This window comes from Lissotriton helveticus, chromosome 3_2 (genome assembly GCF_964261635.1).
Source record: "Lissotriton helveticus chromosome 3_2, aLisHel1.1, whole genome shotgun sequence".
Taxonomy (NCBI): Eukaryota; Metazoa; Chordata; class Amphibia; order Caudata; family Salamandridae; genus Lissotriton; species Lissotriton helveticus.
Genome location: NC_136062.1, coordinates 490,592,269 through 490,612,983, shown reverse-complemented (window position 1 = coordinate 490,612,983; position 20,715 = coordinate 490,592,269). Strand labels below are relative to the sequence as shown.

The window sequence follows — 20,715 nt, the reverse complement described above, 5'->3', positions numbered from 1 at the left end:
TTTCAGACAGTGCTGGGGGCACCCTTGGTGTCCCTGTGCATACCCCAGTTCAAACCGGTTGCAGGGGCACTCAGTCCTTGCGCTGGCGTGAAACTGGACAAAGGGAAAGGGGTGTAACTACCCCCACCCTGGGTCCTCCCATAGGTGGGACCCTAGAGTAAGTCCAACCCCTAAACTTAGTATAAGTATGGGACCCCAGTCCTTAGGACTTTATATTACCCTCAACGAAACTCTGCAACATATATCTTGGAACTTCGACATTCTATTTCAAGTAGAAGACGGAAGAATCTCCCTTGGGGTCAAGGAGTGACTCCCCTGTTCAAACAGGCACCATAGAAGCATCTTGCCAATCTGCATTTCTGAGGCTCCCGCCAGATCCCGAAGGATTTGTGTCACAGTACCCAGACTTCCAGGCATCTCCAAAGCCGACACGAGATCCCAGCAAAGCTGAGACCTGCAGCAATCATGAGAGACGTGGAACCGGAACCCCTGGCCACCGTGCACATTTGCTAGTGCATAGATTTCCCGAGCTTTCCCGAAGTTGTGCACCGGGCTACTTATAGTCCAAGCCCCGAGCACCATTTGCACTGAAGATTGTGGGCCTACACTCCACGAGTGTTCCGTCGGCCCACTTCTAGCATTTCTGCTCGAGGCTCCTTTGCGATCCCTTGTCCGCCGACTGGTGGGTTCCCATAAAGGTATCTCTTTTGTTTCTTGGGCTTTCCTGGTTGCTCGAGATGTGCCCTGACTCCCCTCCAAAGTGTGAGTTCGTCAGACCTTGCTGGTCTGCACCGAATCCAATCTTTGCTTCCTGTGTGGGTTGCTGTTGCCAAGGCTTGTTGGGTCCAATTCGGATACCGACACTGCATCACTTGACATCCTTTATGGAACAGCTCATATACAGCTCCTGGTTTTCGTCGATGCCTCCTGGTCCTCGTGGCTGAAGAGTCAAGCTTCACCTTCTTCACCTGAAATCACCCGACATTGGTTGGCATCGTATCCTTGCCTTCCTGGTCACTGGCGAGTGACCCAGACTCTGTCCTCTCTGCTTTCAGGTTCTTCAGATCTTCGATCCACCCTTGGATCCATCCGGACACTTTCCACTTGGTCGCCTGCAGCACTTTTCAGCAGCTCGCCATTGAAAACAACGACGAAACATGACACCAAAAGACACCTATGCAACAGGCGTCTCTTGGTGAGGTTACTCGAGTACTCCGGTGCTCCCATAGGTATTGACTCTAGAACTGCCTCGTTCTAAAGGGGTTTGCTCCAAGTCCACTACTAAGTGTTCTTAATCTGTAATCTTCCAACCGCGACTTTCCCCATAGAAGTTAATGGTGATTCGTGGCTGTGTTTAGACACTGCACGCGTCCCCCGTGGGTCCTCTGTGTCACTACCTTGGGTGGTTCCTGGTGGCCCCAGCAGTTCTAAAGGCTCTCTGCCTTGTATCTATGTCAGTCGTGGTTCTTATACCACTTTCTTAGTATATGGTGTGTGACACCCCTAGGGCTAATCATATATTGTGCTAATTTACTGTGTGCTAAATAAGTTTACTTGTGTACTTTTGCCACTAGCCTCATAAAGAGACTAGGGGTATGTGTTTAGAATGAATACACATATTTTATATATATACCTGGTGTGGTTCTCCTTTCATTTGGTCATTACATGAGATTATAGACTGGTGAAACAAGCTGCTTTACATTCCTTCACGACTTAGCCTGAAGGCAGCTCTCCACAGCTACCACTAGGATAGCTTTCTTTAAGGTTGTTTTTAACCTACCATCAATAAGGGGTCGTTTGGACTGGTGCAAGGTGCCCACTAGAATAGTGGACAGCATATGCCAGGCCAACTTCTCACACCCATCATCACCAGCAACACTTAACTATCATCACCATTAACCCTTAACTATCAACTCATTGCTGACCCATCATCACCTGGAACCCTATACTAGCAACTCATAACTGACTCGTCATCACCAGCAACCATTAACCAGAAAACTCATAAATGACCCATCATGTACAGCTACCCTTAACTAGCCACTTATAACTGACCCATCATCATCAGCAACCCTTAACCAGCAACCCATATCTGACCCATCATCACCAGGAACGCTATACTAGCAACTCATAACTGACTCATCATCCACAACAACCCTTAACTAGCAACTTATAGCTGACCCATCATCACCAGAAACCCTTAACTATCATCACCAGTAACCCTTAACAAGCAACTCATCGGTGACCCATCATCATCAGGAACCCTATACTAGCAACTCATCATCACCAATAACCCTTAACCAGCAACTCATAACCAACCCATCATCACCAGCAACCATTAACCAGCAACTCATAAATGACCCATCATGTACAGCAACCCTTAACTAGCAACTTATAACTGACCCATCATCACCAGCAACCCTTAACTATTGTTACCAGCAACCTTTAACCAGTAACTTATAAACGACCCATCATCACCAGCAACCCTTAACCAGCAACTCATATCTGACCCATCATCACCAGGAACCCTATACTAGCAACCCATAACTGACTCATCATCCACAACAACCCTAACTAGCAACCTATAGCTGACCCATCATCACCAGAAACCCTTAACTATCATCACCAGTAACCCTTAACTAACAACTCATCACCAGGAACCCTATACTAGCAACTCATAACTGACTCATCATCACCAACAACCCTTAACCAGCAACTCATAACCAACCCATCATCACCAGAAACCATTAACCAGCAACTCATAAATGACCCATCATGTACAGCAACCCTTAACTAGCAACTTATAACTGACCCATCATCACCAGCATCGCTTAACTATCGTCACCAGTAACCCTTAACCAGCAACTTATACCGACCCATCATCACCAGCAACTCATATCTGACCCATTATCACCAGGAACGCTATACTAGCAACTCATAACTGACTCATCATCCACAACAACCCTTAACTAGCAACTTATAGCTGACCCATCATCAACAGCAACCCTTAACTATCATCCACAACAACCCTTAACTAGCAACTCATAACTGACTCATCATCACCAGCAACCCTTAACCAGAATACCCTTCATCAAGAGTCACATCAGATGACCCCTTCCAGTAGATCCCATCGGACACTGCTCTGCTAAAAATCATGACCCCCTTCCAGTTGATCGTACCAGGTCCTCTCCTTCCAGTAGATCACAGCACATTATCCCTTCCAGTAGAGAACACCACATTGCCCTTCACTAACAGTCACATCAGATGACCCCCTTCCAGTACATAACATCCGACACTGCTGGTCATGATTCCCTTCCAGTAGGTCATACCAGAGTATCCTCCATTAATAGTCACAACTGATGACCTCCACTAGTACGCCACGCCACATTATCCCTTCAAGTAGATCACACCTGTAGGAAAGTGCCCTTTTTTGCATGGTCACCCCCTGACTTTTTGCCAGATATCAGATGCCAACTTGACTGAGTGTGTGCTGGGATCCTACTAACCAGGCCCAGCACCTGTGTTCCTTCCCAAAACTGTACCTTTGTACCCACAATTGGCACACCCTGGGCCACAGGTAAGCCCCTTGGAAAAGGCACCATGGGTACCCAGGGCACTGTGAACAGGGAATGCCTCCAAGGGTTGTAGCATCTATCGTGCCACCCATAGAGGCCCTGTACTTTAACCCCTCAAAACTGGCTTTGCAGGCTGCATGTTTTGGTGTAGAAAAAAGTGAAGAGTCGACATGGCCAGATGACCCTCTTCCAGTAGATTTCACTACATTATCCTTTCCCTCACCCTGAGATCCCAGCTCACCTGCCGCTCACTTGGATGTCCTGCCCATTCTTCTTCCACTTCACCTCAGCGTCAGGGTTGGCCACCTCTACCACCAACTTAATTTTCTGACCTTTGTCCACTTGATACGCAGCATCCAACTTCTTCAAAAAAGCTGTGAAGAAAAATGTGTGTGATAATCTTTTCTGTGCATATAGATGTCACTGCCTGAGTGCTCTCCGCTGGCTTGCCGCCCCCATTTTAGTCACTTCCCGGTTCCCCCTGTACTTCCCAGATGGTTTCTTCTATTCCTTTCTCTCGCACACCTATGTCCTCTACCAACCTATCTCTCTGTATAACTTTCGAGATAGTTCTAAGTGGTTTCCCTGCCTCTGTCCAACCAATCTTAGTGCTTCAAATTCATTGTTCTCTGTTTTACCTACAATTTATTTCACTGGAACCTGAGTTACTAAAGTGCTGGGTTATAATCCCTTTCCATGGGGTTCATGCATGTGTCTAGGGGTCTGGCTCAGATATCACCTGGAAAGGCCACCCCAGTAAGGGACGTGGGGTCCACTCATGACTGACCCCTGTCCTTCCCTTCCCAAGACCAGTTTTCGGAAAAGGCTAACGGTCTAGAAGGTTAGGCGAGGGTAAAGCAGAGGCTGCTAGCTTAGGTCTGAAGAAAGTCTTAGGAATAGAGGGGTAGCCTAGATCTCTAGGTTAGTCAAATGCAGATATTGGAGGTACTGGACTGTAGACCAGTCATAGGGAGGGAGATGTAACGTAACACTCTCGACCAGTCATAGAGAGAGGATGGTAGCCTAGAACTGTAGACCAGTTTTGAGAAGAGGCTGGAAGTCCAGGACTCCAGGCCAGTGTTAGAGAGAGGCTGGAAGCCTAAGGCTTCAGCCCAGTGTTAGGGAGAGGCTGATAGTCTAAGACTTCAGGACAGTTTTAGGGAGAGGCTGATAACCTGGAATTCAGGAGCCTAAGACTTCAGGCCAGTGTTAGGTACAGGCTGGAATCCAGGAATTCAGGACAGTGTTAGGTAGAGGGTGATAGCTTACGATTCAGGCCAGTATTAAGGAGCAGCTGTCTCCAGGCCAATGTTAGGGAGAGGTTGATAGCCTAAGACTTCGGGGCGGTGTGAGGTAGAGGTTGAAGGCCTAGGACTCCAGGCCAGTGCTAATGAAAGGTTGGAAGCCTAGGACTCCAGGCTAGTGTTAGAGAGAGGGCGCAGCGCAGGACTTCAGGTCAGTGTTCGAGAGAGAGAGGCTGTAGAGGCTGATAGTCTAGGGATCCAGTCCAGTGTTAGGTAGAGGTTCATGGCCTGGGCCTCCAGGACAGTGTTAGCGAGTGGCCAATGGCCTAAGACTCTGTAGTCAAGAAGACGACACAGACATAAAGTGAACTAATTTTTTCTTTTTTAATCAGGCCAGAAACCATTCAGAGCTTGGTAAAATCAAAAGGTTGAAGCTTGAAGTAAAGGTTAAGGATGGCACCATTCTAATAAAACACAGCTGAGAGGGGTACCATTCAGCGTCAGAGATGACTTAGAAAAAGAACTAGAAAGTCTAGCTGAAGGAGGTATCATTGAACCTGTTGGGTCATCACTTTGGCTTGCCCCCATAGTTGTTGCCCACAAAAAAATGGAGGCTTAAGGGTATGTGCGTATGTCCGTGCAGATTTGAGTAGACTCCCTGTACCAAACATTTGCAAAATGCATGACATCAATTGCTGGACTCAAGTTTTTTTACAAAACTTGACTTTGTTTCAGCATATCATCAGGTTGAACTAGAACCTGATTCTCGCCATTTTACTGCATTTGTTTCTCCTTGGGGCACATTTGAATTCTGTTGGATGCCATTTGGCTTGGCGTTGGCCGCATCAGTTTTCAAAGTGTGATGTTCACATTGCTGAAGAAAATTAAAAATATTGCTATCTTTCAAGACGATGTCTTGATTTACGCTTAAGAACGACAAACTCATGACAAAACTCTAAAAGAAGTACTAGATATCGTTAAAAAACAGGGTAGTGTTCGTAAAAGAGAGGAGGTTGAATTCTTAAAAGATATGTTGGAATACCTTGGCTATGTAATTTCAAGTTCTGGTATCAAACCCAAACCTGGATTGGTAAATACCATTCTAGATGCAACTCCTCCAACTGACAAGAAGGGAGAAAAATCTTTTTTAGGTTTGAGTGAAGTTTCACGTTTCATTTATAATTATGCTGCTAACGTCAGACCCATATCAAATGTGTTAAAGAAAAAGGTTGAATTTGAGTGGACTGATGATTGTAAGAAGGACTTTCAGGGGTTGAAAACTCAGCTGTCTTGTGTTCGAACACTCAAACCGTATGATCCTACCCTTTCATCGTGTGCCAGCGGTGGATGCCAGCAAGTTTGGTTTGGGTGCGGTCTTGATACAAAATTCTGGGAAGGATGATCATACTTTTGGTTTTGCCTCCAGGGTACTCCGAGATGCAGCAATACACTACTTCATTTTTTAAAAGGAATTGTTAGCATGCCGGTGAGCCACAGAAGACATTGGCAGCTATCTGTGGGAGAGGTGGGTTATCCTTCAAACAGACCACGAACCGTTGGTGTTTCTGAGTCGTATCAATTCTAAAAATAAAGCACCCAGAATAGTGAGATTTACTGCGAGGCTTCTACAGTTTCAGTTTGAAGTAGTTCATGTACCGGGAAAGAATATTAGCGCTGACTATTTTTCACGCCAGTGTGTTCATTGTCAGAATCTAAATGGAAAACAGCTACCAAGGAGAATGGGTTGCTACAAGAGGTTGGTGTGTACACCAAGGAGGATGTGAGGTTGGTGTTTACACCAAGAAGTGTGTGTTGTAACAGAGGTTGGTGTGTACTCCAAGGAGGGTGTGTTGTTACAAGAGGTTGGTGTGTACACCAAGGAGGATGTGTTGTTACAAGAGGCTGGTGTGTATACCAAGAAGTGTGTGTTGTAACAGAGGTTGGTGTGTACTCCAAGGAGGGTGTGTTGTTACAAGAGGTTGGTGTGTACACCAAGGAGGGTGTGTTGTTACAAGAGGTTGGTGTGTACTCCAAGGAGGGTGTGTTATTACAGGAGTTTGGTGTGTACACCAAGGAGGATGTGAGGTTGGTGTGTACACCAAGAAGTGTGTGTTGTAACAGAGGTTGGTGTGTACTCGAAGGAGGGTGTGTTATTACAGGAGTTTGGTGTGTACACCAAGGAGAATGTGCTGTTACAAGAGGTTGGTGTGTACACCAAGGAGGATGCGTACTTATAAGAGATTGGTGTGTACACCAAGGAGTGTGTGTTGTAACAGAGGTTGGTGTGTACTCCAAGGAGGATGTGTTGTTACAAGAGGTTGGTGTGTACACCAAGGAGGATGTGTTGTAACAGAGGTGGGTGTGTACTCCAAGGAGGATGTGTTTTTACAAATAGGCCTGGGTGGTAAATTCCGTTCTGCTCACGGAATTTGGGTAATTTTGCGTTCCGCAGAGAACGCGGAATTGCCCAAAATTCTGCGTTCCGCGACTTTGTGGAATTTTTTGCTTGTTCCCGTTCTCAAAATGCGTGTTTGCAAGATATTTCTACCCAAGCACGCAAACAGAGATTGCGAACAGGAAAAAAGCATTGCAAACAAGCAATTCCGCATGTTCGCGGAATTCCTTCGTGTTCGTGGAGATTTTTACCTTTTCGTGGAACTTTGCGTTGCGCGACTACACAAATTCCACCCACCCCTAGTTACAAAAGGTTGGAGTGTACCCCAAGAAGGGTGTGTTGTTACAGGAGGTTGGTGTGTACACCAAGGAGGATGTGTTGTTACAAGTGGTTGGTGTGTACACCAAGGAGGATGTGTTGTTACAGATGTTGGTGTGTACATCAAGGAGGATGTGTTATTACAGGAGGTTGGTGTGTACACCAAGGAGGATGTGTTGTTACAGAGGTTGGTGTGTACACCAAGGAGGATGTGTTGTTACAGAGGTTGGTGTGTACACCAAGGAGGATGTGTTGTTACAAGAGGTTGGTGTGTACACCAAGGAGGATGTGATGTTGGTGTGTACACCAAGGAGGATGTGTTACTACAGGAGGTTGTTGTGTACACCAAGGAGGATGTGAGGTCGGTGTGTGCACCAAGGAGGGTGTGTTGTAACAGAGGTTGGTGTGTATTCCAAGGAGGGTGTGTTATTACAGGAGTTTGGTGTGTACACCAAGGAGGATGTGTTGTTACAAGAGGTTGGTGCGTACACCAAGAAGGATGTGAGGTTGGTGTGTACACCACGGAGAATGTGAGGTTGGTGTGTACACCAAGGAGGATGTGTTGTTACAGGAGGTTGGTGTGTACAACAAGGAAGCTGTTGAGTTGTCTTTGGAGGACGTATACATTCTATGGCTGGACACATTAGTCCCTCCAGGGAGTATCAGGAAACAAATGTTAGAGAGTGCTCATGAAGGGTTAGTGGATGACGAACAAGTCTGTATCTGCATTGGTAGGGTCTTTTCTCCGAAGGGTGGTTTCTTTACTACAACTTGTCACCAAAAACAATGTAGTAAAGAAGGCGACACAGTCATAAAATGAAATCAGTGTTTATTTGAAACCAGGCCAGAAACCACCCCACGCTGCAGCCACACCGGCACCATGCTCCTCTCGCCACCAGCTGTCATTTTGTAGCTCACATGCCAAGTGGGACGTCACTTCACATGTCTCGAGACAACCAAGGGCATATCTACGAGGAGTTACCGCCGCCGTAGCGGCACTTTTTTGACGGTACAGCGGCGCTTTTTTGATCGGCACATGTACAGGCTGTCGCTAACCTCAGTTAGCGGCAGTTTTCAGGCAAAAACGTGCATTTTAAAGATCGCCACTTCTGTTAGCAATAGTTAACGAAAATGAGATGGTAGGTAGGCGATCCCGTGCAAAAACAGACATAACCCCACTTTGCGATATTTACGAAGAATTCCTTATATGTAGCAAGACCAAAAAACCTGCCTGTAACTGCAGTTAGAGGCAGTTTTTTAATTTCAAATGTGTTTTTATTAAGTTTATGAGCAAAGAAGACACGCAATGCAATGCAGTAAATATGCAATAGGCGTATATGGCGAGCGAGACAGACATACATGTCTTCTCTACGAATCGATAAAGATGCAGATAAGCCATGCCCAGATCGAAATGCGTTGCCTACAGTTCGGTAAAGGTGCCATGTAAGAGTGGTAATCGAACAAAACAATAAGAAAGGCCCAATCCCCCCCCAACATCCAACGTCAACCCCCTCTCCCCTCCCCGACCAGTATGCCAGTTGTCCAGAGTCTCCATCATAGCACGCACAGGTTGATGTGCATCAAGGTGTACAGGTTCGTGTTGGGTCTCGTGGGTGTTCCGTAAGCCGCAGAATGCGGAGATATTTCGGGCACGTGATTTCATGAAATTCTCTGGACAGGAGTGACAGGAGCGGTTGCCAGGTTTTCTGGAATGAGTCAGCAGTGTGTGTGAGCGTGGCCTGGATACGTTCCATGCCTAATGTGAACCACAATTTGTGTAGCCAGCCAGTGTGGGTGGGTAAGGTGGTTGATCCCCATAGTGACAGGACGTGTTGTGACGCTGCTTGCATGGCAATGCCCATCTGTTTGCCACGGGGTGATCTCAAGGGAAACGTGAGCGCATTGGGCAGCCCTAGGATTGTGTATGCCGGGAAGCGCGGGATTTCAGTGACAAATGTTGAGTCTATATCATCTAAAACTGCTTTCCAGTACCCCTGCAGAGCGCGGCAGTCCCACAGGAGATGGGTCAGGGTGTCCCTTTCGCCACAGCCCCTCCAACACAGCGCGCTTCGAAGAGGGTTGCCCTGATTGAGTCTTGCTGGGGTAAGATGCCAGTAGATGGCCAATTTCACCGCCGATTCCCTGGCACTAGCATTGCGAGTGGTGTGTGCAGCTCTGTAGTGTATGAAACCCCATTCTTTGGGCGAAAGTGTCCTTCCGAGTTCCGATTCCCAGCGTTTCTGTCCTGCCGTCTTAACCGGGTTGGCCTCGGGGGCTAACATCTTGTAGAGGTCTGAGATAAGGTGTTTATCCGAGTCCTTCGACACCAGCCAGTGTTCGAATGGTGTCATCTGCCGACCGACCAGGGGGGCACATTCCGGGCGCAGGAGCCAGTGGCGGAGTTGGAAGTATTGGAACATGTGGGGTTTAGTCATTCCGTAGCCTCGCGTGATATCGGCGAGTGGGAGAAACCCCTCCACATCAAAGAGATGGCCGGCCGAGCGGCAGTCCGTGTCACGCCATTGTAGAAAGGCGCGAGGATCGGTGCCCGGTGGGAATTCAGGGTTATCAAAGAGTGGGGTGAGTGGGGAAGGGAAGGTCGTCAGGCCTCTCCTGACCGCCACCGTGTCCCAGGTCTTCATGATGGTGCGTGTAATAGGGGAGCGGAGGAGGTATCGTGGTCTATGCTGGCGGGCAAGAAATGGGATCTTCCACAGGGATGTCTGAGCCATTGCCCTGTCCTGAAATAGAAATCTCTTCTCGGACTCGGGCCTGTACCACTCCACCAAATAGCGGAGTTGTGAGGCCTGAAAGTATTGCAAGAGGTCGGGGATTCCGAGGCCTCCCTCATCGACACTCCTATGTGCCACCCGTTTGTGTAGCCGTGCGCGCTTCTTTTCCCAGATGAACTGGTGGATAGCATTTTGTAGGTCGGTAAGTGCGCCTGGCGGTGGCAGTACCGGGATAGAGGCAGTTTTTTAAGACCAGAAAATAGCTGGTCTTAAAAATGGAGATAAGTCCTGGGGCCTCTTTCAGCAGTGTTGGACTTGGCCCTCTTGGCAGGGTGTTTTACTGTGAAAGGTCATAAATGCTTAAATCTAGCGCCCCGAAGTTTAGCCTTGTCTGCTCGCGCCACACTAACTAAAAGGGTGAGCAGGGGTCATTCTGAGGAGTAGTTCCCTTGCCCTGACTAGAGTGTTGATTTCTGCCTGGCTTTGGTGCCAACCTCCGCCAGCCAGGAATGGCCCTGAGAGGCATGAGGCCTGGGTCTCCACCCTGACTACTGTCAGTGGCCACTGTAACTTGCTGTCTGTCTGTTGGGACACACCTGTGCGCAGGTTAAGGTTAGATGCTGGACAGGTGGTGTCCACAGAGGAAGAGAAGGGTGCCCCATGGATTGGCTTGATGGACCCTGAGAGTATGGACAGAGGATTTGAAATAGGTTCAGATTGGCGTAGAACTGGAATATGCCCCTGCTGTTGCGGGCCAGGTCCATGTTCTATCGCCCTAAGCAGGGAAGTCCATCACGGTAGTGATTGGTCTACCCTGCATTTTGGCTGGAAGGGGATTGTGTTGGACTTGGCCCTCTTGGCAGGGTCATCCCTGAACTTTTTGCCTTCCTCCAATATTCTCTTTGACCTGTTTTTGTTGGTTTAATGACTCTGGGCACTTTACCACTGCTGACCAGTGCTAAAGTACATGTGCTCTCCCCAATGTAAAGTGTACCTGTAATTGATTTCCATGATTGACTCATTGGATTTACTGTCAGTCCCAAGTAAAGTGCACCAGGAGGGCCAGGGCTTGTAAATACCAATACTGCTAGTGGGTCTGCAGCGCTGGTTGCGCCACCCACAGAAGCAGCCTGTTAAAATGTGTCTAGGGTCTGCCATTGCAGAACCTGTGTGCAGTCTGGTACTGTCATGCTGGCTGGGCAAGTGCACCCACTTGCCAGCCTCTAAACCTTCCCTTTGCTTCATATTAGTCACCCCTATGGTAGGCCCAAGGGCTGGGTGCATTGTAAGTGTAAGGTAGGACAAGCCCTGATGTGTGTGGCATGTCCTAATAGTGAATTACAGCCACATTCGTTTTTCACTATTGTAAGGCTGCCTGTTCTCTTAGGCCAAGATGGGCTGCTGGAATTATTACACGCTATAATCCCAGCAGGCTCAGGGAACATGGTAGAAGGTCAAGTTTAGTATGCCTAAACTCAGAATAATAAAATACTTCTTTTAGTAAAGTTTATTTTAATATCCTGTGTTTGCAAATGCTACTTTTTAGAAAGTTAGCATTTGCTTGGCTAAACATTTCAGGCCGCCTCTGCTAGGATGTGTATCTGCTGTCTGGGTTGTGTGAGTGACAGGGCTGGGGGATGACAGGTGGTGAATGCAAGGATTACACTTAGGTGGGTGGTGGGAGTGCCCCTGGACTCTGAATAGGGCTGTGCTCTGCCACCACAATGCTGGCTCCTCCTCCTGGGGAGCGACTGATGACTCAGCCCGACACCTGGCCCAGGAAGGTGGAAGCCTGTCAACAAAGTACTCCTGGCTGCCCCTGTCCACACAATGCTGGCTCCACCTCATGTGGAGCATCTGATGTGCCATCCCTGCTCCCTGAAAGGAGAGACCCGAGTTTACCCAACACAGTGCTCAGAGACTGAAAGAAGTTATGCAGAGGCCCCCCTGGCCTGCCAGGACAAAAGAAAAGCTGTATAAAAGTAGGAGCCCTGCTCCTAACAAACTAGATCCTGTTTCCCACAACGAACCTCTGCCCAACTAGAAGGACTAAGAAGAAGCTGGAAGGACTGGCCTGCTGTCTGCCTTGCTGAGGAAGGAGAGGAGAAGACCTAAAAAGGACTTTGCTGAATTGTGCTTGAAACTTTCTCCAAGGGCTTGTCTGAGCTTGCCCCCTGAACGGAACCCCAGGACCAGTGGGTTCCTTGTGTCTTTGCTCGTCTTGACCCCCGAGCCGCCTGTGCCTCCCGCCGGAGCTGAGACTGCGCCCCCCTCGCCCCCTCCTAGGGCTGTGGCACTCGGGAGCTTGCCTGCCCTTTTACCCGTGAGGGCCCCGCTCGTGTAGAGCCGCTCTCTGTCCCTGGGTCAGGCCACCTGCTCCTCTGCCCCCGCCTGTCATTAGGAGTGTGCCGAGGTGCTCTCTCGCCCCCTCCCGCCGGAATTCCTCTTCGGACGGTGTTTGACACCCAGACAGCGGCCCGTACGTCGGAACGTACCCTGCTGTCTGGCTTCACCCCCCTAGAGACCATACAGGCCGTGCCGCCCCCCTACCGGAGACCCCAGTACCGTCCGTACTGAGGGTCGTGGGCCACGCCTGCCTGTGTGCACACACCCGCTGCTAAATCAAGATCCGGAGTCGCACCCAAGAAACGAGTCGCACTTCCCGTGTACGACTCGTCCCCAGAAAGAGAACTGAAGTCTCAAGGTACTGCGCTGACTGCAAACGGGCCCGCATCGTTTTATTTCCCCGTCTACAGTGAAGTGTGCGCTTGCCACTTAAATCTAATCCGAGAGCTTCGCACCCGGAATTCAACCGGTACCTCCCGCACTCTGCTTGTCCTCTGTTCGTCGCGTACCCCAGGTCAGTTAGGATCGGGACGCGTCGCACACTGTTTCCAAGACTGTGCGACCCTTGAGTTTGACAAACCTGTACACTGAAGTATCCTATCGCAGCTGGTGCGCGACCTAGTGACTGCCCCGTACGCCTCGTAGCCTGAAGCGGTACGCCGCGTACAACTGCTCACGCGGGAGGCGTGAGCATCAGGAGGGGTGTCGTGATTTTGCCCGTTCGAAGCGCACCGAAGCGCTACAAAGTGTACAACTTGCTCTAGAGGCACCAAAGGGGTTGAAACCCTACCAAAACCATTGTGAGACGTAAGGAAGTAACTCAACACCCTAGGAGCAGTATTCCTAAAAGACAGAGACCCTTGCCAAGTAAACTAATCCTGTTTTGAAAAAATCTCCAAAGAACTCTGGCATATTTAAAATATTGTAGCATTGCCTTGTGTTAAGAAGGTCTTGTGATAAATTTGAACTGCATAGCTATATATATTTTTACATAAAAGAACCGTATTTTTACAGAACCTAAGCTTGGTGTCCATTTGTGGGGGGAATCGGTGTGTTTTACTGTGAAAGGTAATAAATGCTTAACTCTAACGCCCCGAAGTTTAGCCTTGTCTGCTTGTGCCACACTACCTAAAAGGGTGAGCAGGGGTCATTCCGAGGAGTAGTTCACTTGCCCTGACTAGAGTGTTGATTTCTGCCTGGCTTTGATGCCAACCTCTGCCAGTCAGGAATCCCATTTCTAACAAGCAGGTTTTGGTGCTGGACAGCGCTGCAAGCAATGTTGCTGCGCTGCCCTGCAACAAAACTACAGGGCAGGAAGGAGCCCCATCAATAGGCTAGTGCGCATTCCTGGCCTCATTCAGGAAAAGTGTTGCATCTCTGCGACAAAACAGCGTTGCAAATTCCCTGAAGATCCACAATAATTTTTTTAGAAACCAAGCATGGTTTCTCGTGCTTGTGTTTTATTTTTTATGGTCTCTGGGTGGGCCTGGTCCCAGAGGGAGGGGGCTGGGGAGGAATTTATAGATTTGGTGGGGGGGCACAAGTGTCCTCCCTACCGGTGCCAATTTCAGCCCTGGGACCCCACCAAATGGGGCTCAGCCTTTAAAATATATTGGGAGGGCGGCATGAAGACGCAATCTCAGGCCAATTTCAGCCCTGGGGACCCCATCCCCAGGGGCTTGGCCGTAGCTTCAAAGGGAGCTGTGCGGCCCCCTCCCAGAGCCACTAATGGCCCTAAGAACCCCAGATCCAGCTATGTCTATGACAGTAGCTTTCAAAATGTTCCCACCAGCTGGGAGCGGAGTTTAGATCTGTTTCCCTGCCCACTGTAATGCCCCCCTCCCAATTAAAAAGCTACAGAGCCGCGGGGAATGGGGTCCCAGGGCCAAATGGGCCTGGTGAGGAGCCCATGTGTCCACCTCCCCCTCAATCTTCACAGCTGGGCCCCGGAAGATAGAGTCCTCGGGCCACATATAGTCCAGGGAGGGGGGTGCATGTCCCCCGCCCATTTAGAATATGGATGGGCCCAGGGAATGTGGTCCCTGGGCAGTAATTGGCCTGGAGAAGGGGGCAGTGTGCCTACCTTCAGAGATTCCTGCATGTGTGGGGATGGTCCTGAGGCCTACCCCCCCTCCCCCCCGTCGAGCCCAGCCGAAGGCCGTGTGCAGTGCTCGGCTGGGTGCCTGCAGGGGGTTGACCCCAGGATCTGGCTGTGTGTGGGTTGAATTAATGAAAGGTAATTAAAAATTACTTAACGTTAAAAAAAATCCTAGAAATTCACTGAAAAAAACAAAGGTTACAGGGACGTTATAGATAGGCAATAGAAAAAACAAAACTAAGAAAGTCACAAAAAAACTAAAGTTACAGGGATTATATAGTTAGGTTCAGATGTTAGCCACACAAAACCATAGAAATTCAGCAGTTAGAGTCATCTGAAGAAACTATAACTTGTGCCCTAAGGTAACTATAACTTGTGCTCTCGCCATGCACTGCTAATTACCTCTTATATTACATCACTCATGGCATCTTCCATGACTTCATTATTAATGCCAATGAAATATTTGCAATAAAACTATTGAGGGGAAAACCGTGTGTGGCGAAGGCGTGAGTTATAGTTACCTTAAGGCACGTTTTACAGTTTCTTCACATAAGTATAATTATAACCTCTGAATTTTGATGGTTTTGTGCATGTAAAAGTAGAACCTAACTATAACGTCCCTGTAATTTTTCTTTTTTTAGTGTATGTGTATATTTGTGTGTATATGTATATATATATATATATATATATATATATATATATATATATATATATATATATATATATATATATATATATATATATATATATATATGCAGCAGTGATGGACAGAGTTGCTTGAAATGTAGCAATTAACTAGCTTCAGCACGTTACTGGAGCTTGGTGCCGGCGTACAAGTCCTTCTCATTAGTAGAATTGTAAATAAATACCCCTGGAATATTCAGTTTTGAGCTGTATTCTGAGAGATTTTTTTTAGGATAATATGTCAATAGCTAATGTATATTACATGTGTGAGCTGAAATAATAGAATAAAATAACATTTAAATAAAAGTAAATAAAAACAAAATATTTGGACCATCAGTCAATGTAGGTATGTAAGAGTTGCACATGCGTGTTGGGGAGCAGGGGGTGTTCTTTGTTCAGCTATGGAACTCACTGACTCTGGGGTTCAGTGAGTTCCTTTGATAAAGTGCCTAGAGGCAGTTAGTCTAGCAGGGAGGTGCTATGACAGGTTGATCGAGCAGTGCTAGAGCCACATGGCCTATTCAGGAGCACTGCTCCCCCAATCCCCCTAGGCACCAGCACCCCACCTGTGCTCTTCTTGTCCTCTTTCTTCATCTTCTTCAGTCGCTTGAGCAGACCCCTGAGGTCAGTGATGCCATACTGGAAGGCAATCTTCTCGTACTCAGATGGGGGCGCCCCCTTCAGGATCTCCCAGACATCCACATCTGGCGCAGCCTCACCCTTCATCTCACCTCTGGGGTTATTGGAGGAAAACATGATGTCAGATGGACACAGCCCAGTGTGGGACGTCAGGTACAGCTTTCAATAATTTCAAAGATAAGTAAACATGCTATGCACAGGAGGGGTAAACATACCAGGCACTAGAGCAGTAAACATACCAGGCACTGGAGTAGTAAACATACCAGGCACTGGAGCAGTAAACGTACCATGCTATGGAGGAGTAAACATACCAGGCACTGGAGCAGTAAACATACCAGGCACTGGAGGAGTAAACATACCAGGCACTGGAGTAGTAAACATACCAGGCACTGGAGCAGTAAACGTACCATGCACTGGAGGAGTAAACATACCAGGCACTGGAGGAGTAAACATACCAGGCACTGGAGCAGTAAACATACCATGCTCTGGAGGAGTAAACATACCAGGCACTGGAGCAGTAAACATACCATGCTCTGTAGGAGTAAACATACCAGGCACTGGAGGAGTAAACATACCAGGCACTGGAGTAGTAAACATACCAGGCACTGGAGCAGTAAACGTACCATGCACTGGAGGAGTAAACATACCAGGCACTGGAGGAGTAAACATGCCATGCTCTGGAGGAGTAAACATGCCATGCTCTGGAGGAGTAAACATGCCATGCTCTAGAGGAGTAAACATAACAGGCACTGGAGGAGTAAACATACCAGGCCCTGGAGGAGTAAACATACCAGGCACTGGAGGAGTAAACATACCAGGCACTGGAGGAGTAAACATACCAGGCACTGGAGGAGTAAACATACCAGGCACTGGAGGAGTAAACATGCCATGCACTTGGTAGGATATTATAGGACCCTACATGCAGCTTGCACCAGGAAACTTCTAAAGTCACATATGCATGCTATGCACTAGGCGATTGATCATGGAAATCTAAACATGCCATGCACAGGGCAGCATTTAAGAGGACACAACATGCAAAGTTTCCCACAAACATTATTCAAAGGAATCTATGCAGGCACTGCTGAGACTGGTGAATGGAGGCACCGCTGAGACAGATGTGAGGAGACACTATTGAGACTTGTGAAAAGAAGGCACAGCTGAAACTGATGTGAAGGGGACACTGTTGAGGCTGGTGAAAATGAGGAACTGTTGGGACTGGTGAATGGAGACGCAGCTGAGACAAATGTGAGGAGACACTCTTGAGGCTGGTGAATGGAGGCACAGTTGAGCAATTGTGAGGAGACACTCTTGAGGCTGGTGAATGGAGGCACAGTTGAGCAATTGTGAGGAGACACTCGAGGCTGGTGATAAGGAGGCACTGCTGAGGCTGGTGAATGGAGGCACAGTTGAGACACTCTTGAGACTGGTGAATGGAGGCACAGCTGAGCAATTGTGAGGAGACACTCTTGAGGCTGGTGATAAGGAGGCACTGCTGAGGCTGGTGAATGGAGGCACAGTTGAGACACTCTTGAGACTGGTGAATGAAGGCACAGCTAAGATAAAAGCCAGGAGCCACAGCTGAGACAGGTGAAAAAGAGGCACTGCTGAGACTGGTGAATGGAGGCACCGCTGAGACAGATGTGAGGAAACACTATTGAGATTGGTGAAAAGAAGGCACCGTTGAGACTGGTGAAAACGAGGCACATCTGAAACCGATGTGAAGGGGACACTGTTGAGGCTGGTTAAAATGAGGCACTGTTGATATTGGTGAATGGAGATGCAGCTGAGACAGATGTGAGTAGACACTCTTGAGGCTGGTGATAAGGAGGCACTGCTGAGGCTGGTGAATAAAGGCACAGCTAAGAAAGAAGTCAGGTGGCACAGCTGATACAGGTGAAAAGGAGGCACTGCTGAGGATGGCGAATGAAGGCACAGCTTAAACAGGTGTGTGGAGACACTGTTGAGACTGGTGAATGGAGGCACCGCTGACACAGATGGGAGGTGACATTATTGAGACTGGTGAAAAGGAGGCACTGTTGAGGCTGGTGAATGGAAGTACAGCTGAGACACTGTTGATACTTCAGAATGGTGGCACAGCTGAAAGACTCTTGAGACTGGTGAATTGAGGCACAGCTGAGCAATTGTGAGGAGAAACTCTTGAGGCTGGTGATAAGGAGGCACTGCTGAGGTTGGTGAATGGAGGCACAGCTGAGACACTCTTGAGATTGGTGAATGGAGGCACAGTTAAGATAAGATAGAAGTCAGGAGGCACAGCTGAGACAGGTGAAAATGAGGCACTGCTGAGGATGGTGAATGGAGGCACAGCTGAGATGGGTGTGATGAGACAGTTGAGGCTGGTGAAAAGAAGGCACAGCTGAGACAGGTGAATGGAGGCACAGCTGAGACAGGTGAATGGAGGCACAGCTGAGACAGAAGTGAAGAGGCACTGCTGAGACTTGTGAAAAGGAGGCACTGTTGAGGCTGGTGAATGGAAGTACAGCTGAGACACTGTTGATACTTCAGAATGGAGGCACAGCTGAGACACTCTTGAGACTGGTGAATGGAGGCACAGCTAAATTAGAAGTGAGGAAGCACTGCTGAGACAGGTGAAAAGGTGGCACTGCTGAGGCCAATGAATGGAGGCACAGCTGAAATGGATGTGATGAGACAGTTGAGGCTGTTGAAAAGGAGGCCCAGCTGAGATTGGTGAACGGAGGTACAGCTGAGACACTTGAGAACTATACAAAGGAGGCGTTGATGAGACTGGAGAATGTTGATTGCAGTAGTTAAGGAGATAATCCCTGGTTAGAGAGATGTGAGGGGGTCACAATGGTTGAGAAACATCAGATTAAAGTCAGGTGAGGTTGGTGTGAAATGGGGTGTGCAAGGCCACGCCGAGGTCCCAGGGATCCCCGTGGAGACAGTTTAATAAACTTCACAGTAGTGAGTGAGTGAGTGAGTGAGTGAGTGAAGGACACACACAGGACAGCTGGAGCAGGGAGTCTAATCTCTGGCTCCGGTTGTGCAGGTGTTGAGGTTTCCAGGGTGTGTCACTTCACACATGGAACTAGAGGTGGTTTACCAAACTCTTACCGATGCGAAGAGCGCAGGAAGCTGCTGGACTCGGAGGCAAGAGTCACTCAGACATGCATGCAACAGTCACGTCATCGTCGGAGGGCGAGAGACATGGCGACAGCAAGACATGTTACAGCATGTAACTCTCATCAGCATTAATATCACATCCACTCCATCACCCACTGGGCATAGGCACAGAGGCGCGGGCAGATGCCATGCACATACAGTGTCCTGGCACACCTGCCAGGTGCCCCCATCAGTGGTGGGAGAGAGGAACACCACAAGACATGCCAATGCCCTGGCACCATGCACACCACCAGATGGGTAGCACAAGCCCAGCACTAGGTTGTACCCACCGTCATCATGTTGGGGCACGCTCCCACACTAGGTTGTGCCCACCACCAGTACGGTGGACCACCCTCCCTCAATAGGTAGTGCAGTGCCACCCAGCACCCCCCCAGCATGGGTGAGGCATACTGCGGAACATAACAATGCAATGCTGTGAGACACCACCACCCTGGGCGAAGCACAGGCAGCACTTCGTGACCCAGTGCCCCTGATCACACCACAGGGGTGTGTCGCCCACACAGCAGTACCTACCACCAGCCACATACAGGGCTGGCGGGATACAGCGCCTAAAACATTGAAAAGAGTCAGCAAAGACATGCAGAGAAGAGCAGATGAGAGAAGAAACTGAAGAAGCTGGTGAGAGATGCCCGAGAAAAAGAGAGAACTAAATCAGAGTGAAGCAAAAGAAGTCAGTGGATACAAGAGAGGGGAACAACATGCAAAAGAAAACAAAGAGCAGAGAGTGAGAGGAAAGAAAGGATCCAAAGAAGAAAGAATGAAGAAAATAAAGCAAAAATATGGTGGGGAGGGAGAGAAGGAATGGCACAGAAACAGAGAGTAGAGGAATGAACAATCGAAGGAAGGGCAGGAGTCCAAACTTAGACTCCACCCTCCCTTTCCAACCTTTGAACCTTCCAAGCTTAGCATGCATGTAATAGAAACAGATCTTACTCTCTGAAACAGGCACCACAGGAGAGAATCACCAGGGGTCCGAGGCCCAGAGGGAATACAGGTCACGAGCAGGAGCCATTGAAACAGGAGGTGGGTGTCCAAACAGGAGCCGAGAGGGACAAGGGGAGGAGAAAAAGAGAATGAGACATTGACTTAGAACAGAATAGAGTGAGCAGAGGCTTTCAGTCCTCTGTAGTGCAAAGAACAACCAAGTATCAGAGCAAGAATCATACACATGTGTCAGAGCAAGAATCAGACACATGTGTCAGAGCAAGAATCAGACACATGAGTCAGAGCAAGAATCAGACACATGAGTCAGGGCAAGAATCAGACACATGTGTCAGAGCAAGAATCAGACACATGAGTCAGGGCAAGAATCAGACACATGTGTCAGAGCAAGAATCAGACACATGAGTCAGAGCAAGAATCAGACACATGTGTCAGAGCAAGAATCAGACACATGTGTCAGAGCAAGAATTAGAAATATGAGTCAGAGAATGAATCAGAAACATGTGTCAGAGCAAGACTCAGAAACATGTATCAGAGCAAGTATCAGACACATGTGTCAGAGCAAGAATCAGACACATGTGTC

The 20,715-nt window shown here is 48.4% G+C and overlaps 1 protein-coding gene across 1 annotated transcript in view; it reads right to left on the bottom strand.

The window, feature by feature from the left end:
- The window catches only part of MYBPC3 (myosin binding protein C3), a 365,826-nt gene that overhangs the window by 232,738 nt on the left and 112,373 nt on the right, over positions 1-20,715 (bottom strand). Inside the window, exons 9-10 of the mRNA XM_078684451.1 lie at positions 15,956-16,122; positions 3,814-3,946 (exon numbers count right to left, since the gene is read on the bottom strand). Coding sequence (XP_078540577.1) covers positions 3,814-3,946; positions 15,956-16,122 — 300 coding nt within the window. The remainder of the gene's footprint in view (positions 1-3,813; positions 3,947-15,955; positions 16,123-20,715) is intronic.